This window comes from Pempheris klunzingeri, chromosome 9 (genome assembly GCF_042242105.1).
Source record: "Pempheris klunzingeri isolate RE-2024b chromosome 9, fPemKlu1.hap1, whole genome shotgun sequence".
Classification (NCBI taxonomy): Eukaryota; Metazoa; Chordata; class Actinopteri; order Acropomatiformes; family Pempheridae; genus Pempheris; species Pempheris klunzingeri.
Genome location: NC_092020.1, coordinates 15752788 through 15762934, shown reverse-complemented (window position 1 = coordinate 15762934; position 10147 = coordinate 15752788). Strand labels below are relative to the sequence as shown.

The window sequence follows — 10147 nt, the reverse complement described above, 5'->3', positions numbered from 1 at the left end:
GCAGATCATTTGCCATTAGATCAATGACTGGATTTACACATGAACCCTTAAACGGAATGGGATTTTTCAACCATATGTGAGCCAGATGGCGCGGTTTCTCCATGTTTATCCCACTGTGCATAGATCAGATCCAGGGGTTACAAGGAGCTTTATCATTATCATTTATATCACTATCATATTTATTTTGCTTCCTGCATAAATCCAACCCACAGGGTGGTGTCTCAAACTGGATTGCCAATGATTTATTCATTTTATATTAATTCTTTAAATACTACTCTTGAATACATTCCGTGGCACCTTTATTAGGTATATCAATTCCAGAGATTTTTATGCTTTTGGTTTACCTTGCCTCAGTTGTAATATTCAACATTTTTTAAGTACCTGGTATCCAGCAGCCTTCTCCTTTTTACCTTGAAGCGTGTCTTACAAAATATGTGATCAGCTCTTAAAAGTGATACTTTCTTTACTCTGAGTGTGCCAACTTAAAGAGGAGGTGATCAGAAGGAACAGCGGGAACACTGAACATTTTTAGTTAATCCTATAAAGGTTTATGGTACACAAGATGAAGCACTTCTAGCACTGAACTTTAATGCTTAAGTAAAATTTGCATAGGAGAGCTTTTACTTCTGTCTGCTCCGCTTCCAGAGCTATACTACATACATGTTAAATATATGATGTTCCTGATATTCTCTGATGACAGCATCTCTAATTTAGCCGTGTGCGTTTCTGCTGAAGCATTTACACGTGTAGGTAGAATATGGAGCCCCGAAACAGACAAAATGTAGTAGTAGTAGTCAGAGTAGAGTGTAAAAAGACAACTAAAGCTTGATACTTTTTCTTTGTAAGGAACATATTATGCAAAATGCACTTTTTAGTGTCTGTTTAACACAAATATTTATTGCCAGTGTGTCTACAAACTACAATACAAACTATGATAAAAACGATCCTGTCCCTGTTTCCCCTGCTCCATCTTCAATAATCATGTGTAGAAATGCTCTGTTTAGTTTTGCCCCATTTGTGATGTCACACACAGGGATCCTTTGGACATTTGACCTTGCTCAGCGTTAGCATGCTGCTCAGCTAGCGTGTTTCCCCTTCAGAGACGTCAGAGCTGATGCAGGAGTTGAGGAGGAGGAAGACGAGGGGGCCTAGAAGAGACAGGAGCTAAAACGGAGTGCTCAGAAAGAGAGCGAAAGGGGCAGCATGCAGTATGCACAAGATGAAAAAAATGATGTTTTTATTTCAACACTGAAGCATGTAAATACATTCTAGTAGTACGCCCAAATACAAGTATTAACCTGAAAATAAGCAGAATATGTCCTCCTTTAACTCTAACTTTGATGAAGACCAGTAAAGGTCAGACTTTGTGAACTTCCTTCTGTAGTACCTGACTTACTTTTTAGCGTTTGCTTGTTTAGCTACTGTTACAAGAGTTAATACTGTGATGCTACAGCATGCAGTTCAGCAGTGGGAATTACCTGTATTTAGAATGGCTGCTGTAGTTTAATGACTAAAATTAGCTTTGGCTATGTTGCTAACATTAGCTGAAAAGGCTGGTGCTCAGTGTATTTAGCCAACAACGTTTCCAGTTAAACTAGCTAGCCACGCAGACCTCTTGACTTCTACAATAGAGAGCTGATGGGTGATATTTTTGTATGCCTTATTTTTGCCAATAAGCTCTGTGGCAAATAAAAGTTGATACTTAATTGTTCAGCAAGATAATCGTCACAAATGAACACCACTTTGAAGCATAAATGTAATCACCAAAAAGCTAATGTAAGGCTACAAACGACACCAGTCGGATGTCTTCAGCGTCACCATCACTAAGCTATACCACAATTAGAAAAAAAAAGTTGTTTTATACAATACACTGATAAATTTTACTTTGAAAGACTGATTAAGCCACTTGTTCGCAAACAACTTTTTAAAGACATAAAGGAGCCTCAAAATTCATGAGTAGCTACTGGCATTTACTGGCATATTTTATGCCATAGAACAAAATGTGAAAATCTCAGACAGAAAGACCTTATGTCAGGTGTCTGACCAAAAAACCATTCAAAAAACCCGCTGACTCATTTCTGGGTTTCAGGACTCATTCCTGCAGCACAGGAAATGAGAAGCAAATAGCGGTCTCCTGTGCTGGTACAATAGGGATTAGACAAAAGATAAAATTCATGCCAAGACCCAAAAAAGAAGAGAATAAGGAATTGAAAAATAAAATCTACTTGAGCTAGATAGTAAACAAAAAATATAGTAAGGTCAATCAAGTTTTAATGTAATTTATTCATTCATGTATTCAAAAATCCTAGAGGGATTTCATATTTAAAATGGTCAGACATACAAAAAGTATCAAACCGTTTGCCAGGAGCACATAATATAAAACATTTTTCATAATTCATTTTTCTAATTGGTAGTCGACTGTAGTTTTTCCTCAGGACGCTGTGGTGTCGTCACTGGAGTGTTGATTATCTGTAAGGCAGAGAAGATCACTGAGTAATAGGCAAGCACATGTTTTATTACTAAGAATATTAGCTGTATTTTGAGTTATTTTAGCTGTTACTTCTGCTCTTTGAGCACAGCTTTACTTTACAGTACAATTTTTATTCAGCTTGACATTTACCCCAAAGACCTTTCACAATGCAGTGCACATGGAACAATCTCAAACACATTCACTTTGAAAACATCCATCTGAACAAGCCATGTATTTCTTTTTTAAAACAATAAATGAACAATTCAATCTAAAAAAAAATCTCACCATTACATTACTTATGTTGCTGTTTTCCTTCTTCTCAGGAGAATCAGACTAAATGACATTTCTGAAAGTGTACACATGGACACACATCTTCCTCATTCCACTTTCTCCTCCTCACCTCTGCCTTCATCCCTCTCGACACTCTCCTGACTGGTCAATGGTGCTTCTGCTGCCTGAGGTGCATTTGTTTCGCCTCTGTTTCCCTCCCAGAGGACAGTGGAGGTGTTCTGGCTGGAGCGCAGCCGCAGGCGAGGCGGTGTTTTGTGGTCACCGGGACTGAACGATTGGGAAACTCCAGAGCCTCCCCTGGCCAACCCGAGCCCCCAGCCATGACGGGATCCCAGCTTACGACGGCCCCCAGAGCTGGAGCGCACGACTGGAGTCCCAGGAACTGAGATGTCTGGCTCTGTCTGGGACTGGGCTTTTCTCAATGGAGAGGGGGAGACTGGAGCACTGCGGGGGTCTGAAACAGTATGAAATGAATCCAAGGTTGAGAAATGGTTATTATTTCTTAAATTCCATGTTTATCCAAATGTCATATTATAGGTGATAACATTTTGACATCAGTAAATCATTGACTCGTTCGTTCTGAGATGTGAGTACAATCAGTGTACATGAGTCCTTACATGATCTGTTTTAGCATTTGTCTTCCTCTATGCGATTTTTTCACTGTGTGGGACAAATGTGCCCAATTGCCTTACAGCACAAACCAGAAAGGTACATAAAAATGTTCCTTCCAGTGCAATTGCAGTTTCAGGGACTTTGACAATGGCAGGTGCAGGAATAAATTAAGGAAATGTGACTGTGGCCCAGGTGGTAGAGCTGCTCTGCTATTAATCATAGGGTTAGTGGTTTGATTCCTGTACACATGTCAAAGTGTCCTTGAGCAACAAATTAAACAAAGAAAATGGCTCCTGATGGCAAGGCATCTCTATGTGTGAATGAAAAGGACTGTAAAATATGAGCTTAACCCTTTATTCTAACTCCCCTGTTTAGCAATTATAACGCAGTATATAAACAGTGAAATTTCTTTTTGCAATGCAGATTACTGTTAATTATAATGAAGTATACAGTCGTATGAAAAAGTTTAGGCACCCCTCTGAGGCTGCATAATAATTTACTCTGTCTGCACAGAAAACGATCACAGTGGCATGCCATTCATTTTCTAATAAAAGCTAAGTAATGGGGTGTTTTCCAGACAAAGATTTTTAGTGTAGCAATATTAAGTTGTATGAAATTGTATCAGATGTGAAAAATAGGCTGTGCAAAAATTTGGGCACCCTTGTCATTTTGCTGATTTGAATACCTGTAACTACTTAGCACTGATAAATTGGAACATAAAATTGGTTTGGTGAGCTCATTAAGCCTTGAACTTCATGGACAGGTGCATCCAATCATGAGAAAAAGGTATTTAAGGTGGCCAATTGCAAGTTGTTCTTCTCTTTGAATCTCCTCTGAAGAGTGGCAACATGGGGGCCTCAAAACAACTCTCAAATGACCTGAAAACAAAGATTGTTCAATGTTACGGTTTAGGGGAAGGCTACAAAAAGCTATCTCAGAGATTTCAGCTGTCAGTTTCGCAAAGGCGAAGGATGGTGAGAACGGTCAAAGACAACCCACAGACCACCTCCAAAGACCTACAACATCATCTTGCTGCAGATGGTGTCACTGTGCATCGTTCAACAATTCAGCGCACTTTGCACAAGGAGAAGCTGTACGGGAGAGTGATGCGGAAGAAGCCTTTTCTGCACACACGCCACAAACGGAGTCGCTTGAGGTATGCAAAAGCACATTTGGACAAGCCAGCTTCATTTTGGAATAAGGTGCTGTGGACTGATGAAACAAAGATTGAGTTATTTGGTCATAACAAGGGGCGTTATGCATGGCAGCAAAAGAAGACAGCATTCCAAGAAAAACACTTGCTACCCACAGCAAAATGTGGTGGAGGTTCCATCATGCTGTGGGGTTGTGTGGCCAGTGCTGGTACTGTGAATCTTGTTTAAGTTGAGGGTCGCATGGATTCCACTCAATATCAGCAGATTCTTGAGAATAATGTTCAAGAATCAGTCACAAAGTTGAAGTTACACCGGGGCTGGATATTTCAACAAGACAACGACCCAAAACACTGCTCAAAATCTACTCAGGAATTCATGCAGAGGAACAAGTACAATGTTCTGGAACGGCCATCCCAGTCCCCAGACCTGAATATTATTGAAAATCTGTGGGATGATTTGAAGTGGGCTGTCCATGCTCGGCAACCATCAAACCGAAGTGAACTGGAGATGTTTTGTAAGGAGGAATGGTCGAAAATACCTTCATCCAGAATCCAGACACTGATTAGGGGCTATAAGAACCGTCTAGAGGCTGTTATTTTGGCAAAAGGAGGCTCTATCAAATATTGATGTGATTTTTCTGTTGGGGTGCCCAAATTTATGCACCTGTCTAATTTTGTTTTGATGCATATTGCACATTTTCTGTTAGTCCAATAAAACTCATTTCACTACTGAAATATTACTGTGTCCATCAGTTATTTGATAAATCAAAATGAAATTGCTGATCCAAACACCTCATGATTTAGAAATGAAAATAATGGAAATTGTCAGGGGTGTTTTCATATGACTATAAGTTATACACATATGCTGAGTATTTATCCATACATTTGTAAGCTGTAATTCCTGGAAGTACTGTAATTATAAATGTAATAAATGTAAATGTAATCACATATATTGATATGTTTTAAATGTAGCAACATCTTTTAATAATCTAATTTAATTTCAATTTGCCTCAATGGCATTTAAGATAAATCTTGCCTAATGCACATCTGGTCAACAGGTACACAAAAAGGAAGAAATGCAAAGAGGCAAAGATAGAGTCCTCCCACAAATTATCAGCACTAATGTTATTAAATGAACCAACATTTAGGACATTAAACTCACAAAATTAAACAACAGCGTCTTAATGAAGAGCTACAGGCTAAGTAAGTTTTATGCCTGACTGGCTCTTTCAATAAAATCAGTGCTAACAGTGTGCAGGAGTTCACTGCCATGTTTTTCTTGTACAGTTTGGCATTTGAAATTAAAATTATAAACATGATACTGAAAACATTATGATGGTGAAAATGCTACTTTAAAAAAGGAGCTTGCAACATGGTCTAAAATTAGTTATTAGTGTTGTTTATGTTTGTTTGTAATATTATCTCCATTAAAATGCATGAATAATGTTATAAAGTACATTTTTCCAAAAGATTTAAAAGCACAGTATTTAACCAATATGGATACAAGTGTGAACTTTCAAAGGCAATCCTATTGTGTTTAACACACACTTTGTATCTTATATCACTTTGACATGAACTGAGTGAAAATTATTCATAAGTTCTGATTTATAGCCTTAGTTTAATGCAATAAAGAACTGCTGTGTTCCGGTCTGTCCAAAGACTTTTACTGTAACAGCCTAAAAGCTAGCCTGAGACCAGTGGTTAAGGTCAAGTTAAGCTGCCATGAAGCGGGTTAGTTTCAGGGTTAAATGTATGTGTTATGGGAAATGTCACTTCAAACATAGAAGATAGAAAGGAGTGGAGTTTGCGGTAAACTCACACAATCTGTATGTTACGAGACCACCAGACATCTAATTAATTTACAGCAGTTAAACTGGGATTTCATTATTTTTTGTTATTTATACACTGTTTTTAGTAAAAATGTGAGAGTTTTTTTTGCTTCTTCCACTCGGTGTGTTGTTAAGAGGTTGAGACTCTGTCTTGGATACAAGCTCCATAAAAGCCACCAGTCCTCTTGTTAAAGGGCAGAAAGAGCCCAGATACACAGGACCAACATTGTAAGAGTTAGGGTAAGGCTTTGGGGGGGGGGGTAGTAGGAAACACAATGCAAGGAAAAATAACATTTAGTGGTTCACTATAATGGTGTCAAAAAGAGCAAAAAATATATGATGAATGCAGATTGGGCTTAAACCCTGTCTTTTTTCCCCCTCTCTCAGCCAGTAAATTAATTCAACAGTCAAGGTGCATAAAGAGAGAAAGAAGCCTTGCGAATCTTTTCCTTTCAACATGTGGTTAGCAGAGAAAGCCAGCCTCAGTAAGTCTTGGCTCTCTGCAGGGAGAGATCTAAGGAGAAGAGAGTGGTATCAATGCTGACCACACTTGGTAGTCATGAGATGATTTGTATGCATGCCTGTAGCCTCACTTGATGGGGTGAGCATGTGAGCATATCTTTGTGAAAACCAGTGGGTTGGTGTTTGTGTGTGAGAGAAAGGGAGGTAGAGTGCTGGGCTTTGTGTGTGTGTGTGTGTGTGGTCTCACCAGTCTGAGGTGTGTGTGTGTCTGATGTAAATTCAGTGCTGTCGGCCAGGTTTTCCACGCTGCCTGCGGCGGTGAAGAGGGCGCGTCCCTCTCTCCCTCCTCCCCGGGGTTTGATTAGCTTCTTCATCCTGTCTGCAATCCAGTTAGATTTCCTATGAGGACAGAGGACAGGGACCATTTACAAAGAGGGATGAGCTAGGAGAGTGTGTGTGCACTCACACACAACACCCTGATTTTCCAGGAAACACAAGGACAATGCCAAGTGTCACAAAGGCTACCTTTTGTTCACACAAAGGCATTGTGCTTGTTGTAACAAGAAAATTCAAAATGACAACAAAGTGTTGGTTAAAGGGATAGTACAGATTTTTTGAAGTGGGGTTGATGGGCTATCCATAGTCAGTGTATCATCTACAGTAGATGGTGGAAGCAGAAAGGATTACTGGCATGCACGCTAAGAAATTTACTGCTGTGGCCGGGGTCAGCAGCAAAATGTATTTTAGCCACCTAAAAAATCAGTTTGAGTGTACGCTATACTTAGAATATTTTCACCGCTTTACGTTGCCGTCAGACAGCCCTTTCCACTGAAGCCTTTATTACTATCTATGCTATCTTCCTACCCACCAGACTCCTTTGACAAAAACAATAATTTTACCTTGCTGAACACAGGAGTTGCTGGTCTAAAATTGCTGTGACAAGCACTTTGTAACATGGTATCAAGAAAATTTGGAAACATTATAATTAAAATGTCATTACCATATTGTTTTTGTAGCACCAGGGACAAAATGCAGTTTTGTAACGAACAATTCATACACAACAATACTAATCATTCAAATTTAATTATTGGTACAAAATGGTTGCCAGCTGTCCAGTGCAAACTCCTGACAGAATTTGGCATTCAGCTGAACAACTTATGAGCTGAGGCAGCTGCACTTCAAGAACACAAACAAATCTGGTACCAGTCTTCTTGCTGTAAAACAGAGAAAGACAGTCCTCGTAGTTTTGGTCAGGATACACAGAATTTAGGAAAACATGGTTTTAGGGATAATAGAAAACACAAAGCAAGGGACATAACTGTGCATCAAAAGAGAGAAAAATAAGTAACGAGTCGTCCTCCCTTGGTGTGTGGGGGAGGTACTAACTTCTGTGAAAGGATTGTACAAACATTCATTGCACTGTAACCTATAATCTTGCTTTCAAACCTCAACATCTGATGGAACAAATTCTGTACACAAAGTGCAAACGTAGGCGTGCAACCCAAACTCATCTTGAGGTCCTACTCAACAATGACTCAATGAACCAAACATATTCTACTGCAAGGTAAGCTTGAGGGAGGCCATCACAAGACAAAACCAGAACAGGGAAAAATAAATGAATCTTCAGTGCCTCTCAACCTGAAAGAAAAGCCTTCATAACAATAAAAATATCTGAATTAATAAAAATCATTTAAATGGTTGCATTGTGTCCACTTGGTCAATCAAAACCTTCTTTAGATTGTTAACTCTCAGAGCTGATATTTGTTTCAGCCCCCAAAACATAATGAAGAATAATAAAATGGTTAACTGAAGGCCAAAGTACTTTTGTAAAGAAAAGTTTTGTGTCTTTTTGTTTTGTGCTGCTATTTCAGTTTATACAGTTAATGCTTGGCAACTGCCATTAGAGTAACTAAAATGTGAATATGTCGACAATTTTGCAATTGCAATATATGTATATCAAATTTACTTTTGATTCTTTATGATAAAGAAGACACAATATATACATACATGTAAGGGTCATCTGAATAACGATGAAATACAAATGCTCCGCAATAAATTATATGTTGCTGTATGTCGTAGATGTTGTTGGCAACATGTTAGACGTGTTGAATCAATCTGGGATTAAAGCTGTGTTTCTAATATACTGTCCATATCTAATGGAGAGGAGAAAATATTAGAAACATCTTTTAATATAATGCAATAAAATTCAAAAGCACATACTTGGCTTTGCTGGCTGGAGATTGCATGTTGGGCTCAAGGACTCTATACTGATCCATAATCTTCTCCACCAACTTCTGCTTCTCCCGCCGGAGCTCGCTCAGCTTCTCCCTGAGGGAAAACATATGAAAGGCAGCTGAAAAGAGGATGAAGAAACGACAACAGATTGATTCATTTAATGCATTCATTATCAGTGTGAGTAGATTATTCTGGGAATGAGTATATAACGTGACATAGTGGATGAATGGATCAATCAGCCTATTCCTATAAACTCACTACTGGGAAATGGAGCCTGCTGTTTAAACTGGATTGTTTTTAAACCAGCAGATCAGAAAAGAGACAGCATGTGGATGTTAGTGCTCATGTGCTGCTGGTGACCAGAGGGTTCAGGGTTCAAGCTGCAGCGTGGACAAACATAAAGCAGGACTATGTTGAAAAACACCCTGCATTCTGCAAACCTCGGCTGCCTGAAAGACAGCTCCGAATAAAAACACTGAGCACGAATCTCTGACAGTGTGAGCAGACCGTTAGCTACACACTGTCAGCGACACACAGCTGTGAGCGGAAAAGATCAGGAAGGTTATTAGAGATGAGCAACGATCAGTACCAAGGCCTGTGTGCATTTATAGCTATGCTAGTGGCATGGCTATAAAGGACATTAATGTCAGTTGGACGATCGTTAGGTCAGTCCACTATTTTTGTCATGACTGAAATATCTCAACATCTATTCAATAGAAAGCTGTTAAATTAAAAAGAAAATGTTGTGAACAGCAACAGAGCAGGTTCTGCTTTGAAAGTGACGCTGTAGCACTACACTGATTTATGCTTTTCAGTTGTTGTAAAATATTAGTCATGCAAAGCCATTAGCATCTTGTTATATATATAGGATTATCTTGCAAAAACACACATAGTACACATGATTCTAGTCTACATTATTGAATATTTTACAATTTCATAATATGGCCACTGGCACTGGTTTTTCTGTGTCAGATCTGGTCTTTATTACCTCTTCCTGTGTTTCAACTACAAACCATCTACATGTAGCTGGCAGCAGACCAAAATCAAATTTCTTAAATACATTTGGAATATGATGAAACACTGTTGAAGGCCGCT

General features: G+C 38.9%; 1 protein-coding gene across 1 annotated transcript in view; it reads right to left on the bottom strand.

The window, feature by feature from the left end:
• Positions 1 to 2263: 2263 nt before the first annotated feature.
• Positions 2264 to 10147, bottom strand: part of ccdc88b (coiled-coil domain containing 88B) — a 39830-nt gene continuing 31946 nt past the window's right edge. The window contains exons 25-28 of the mRNA XM_070836970.1: positions 9038 to 9145; positions 7065 to 7216; positions 2871 to 3215; positions 2264 to 2469 (exon numbers count right to left, since the gene is read on the bottom strand). Coding sequence (XP_070693071.1) covers positions 2432 to 2469; positions 2871 to 3215; positions 7065 to 7216; positions 9038 to 9145 — 643 coding nt within the window. The 3' untranslated portion in view covers positions 2264 to 2431. The remainder of the gene's footprint in view (positions 2470 to 2870; positions 3216 to 7064; positions 7217 to 9037; positions 9146 to 10147) is intronic.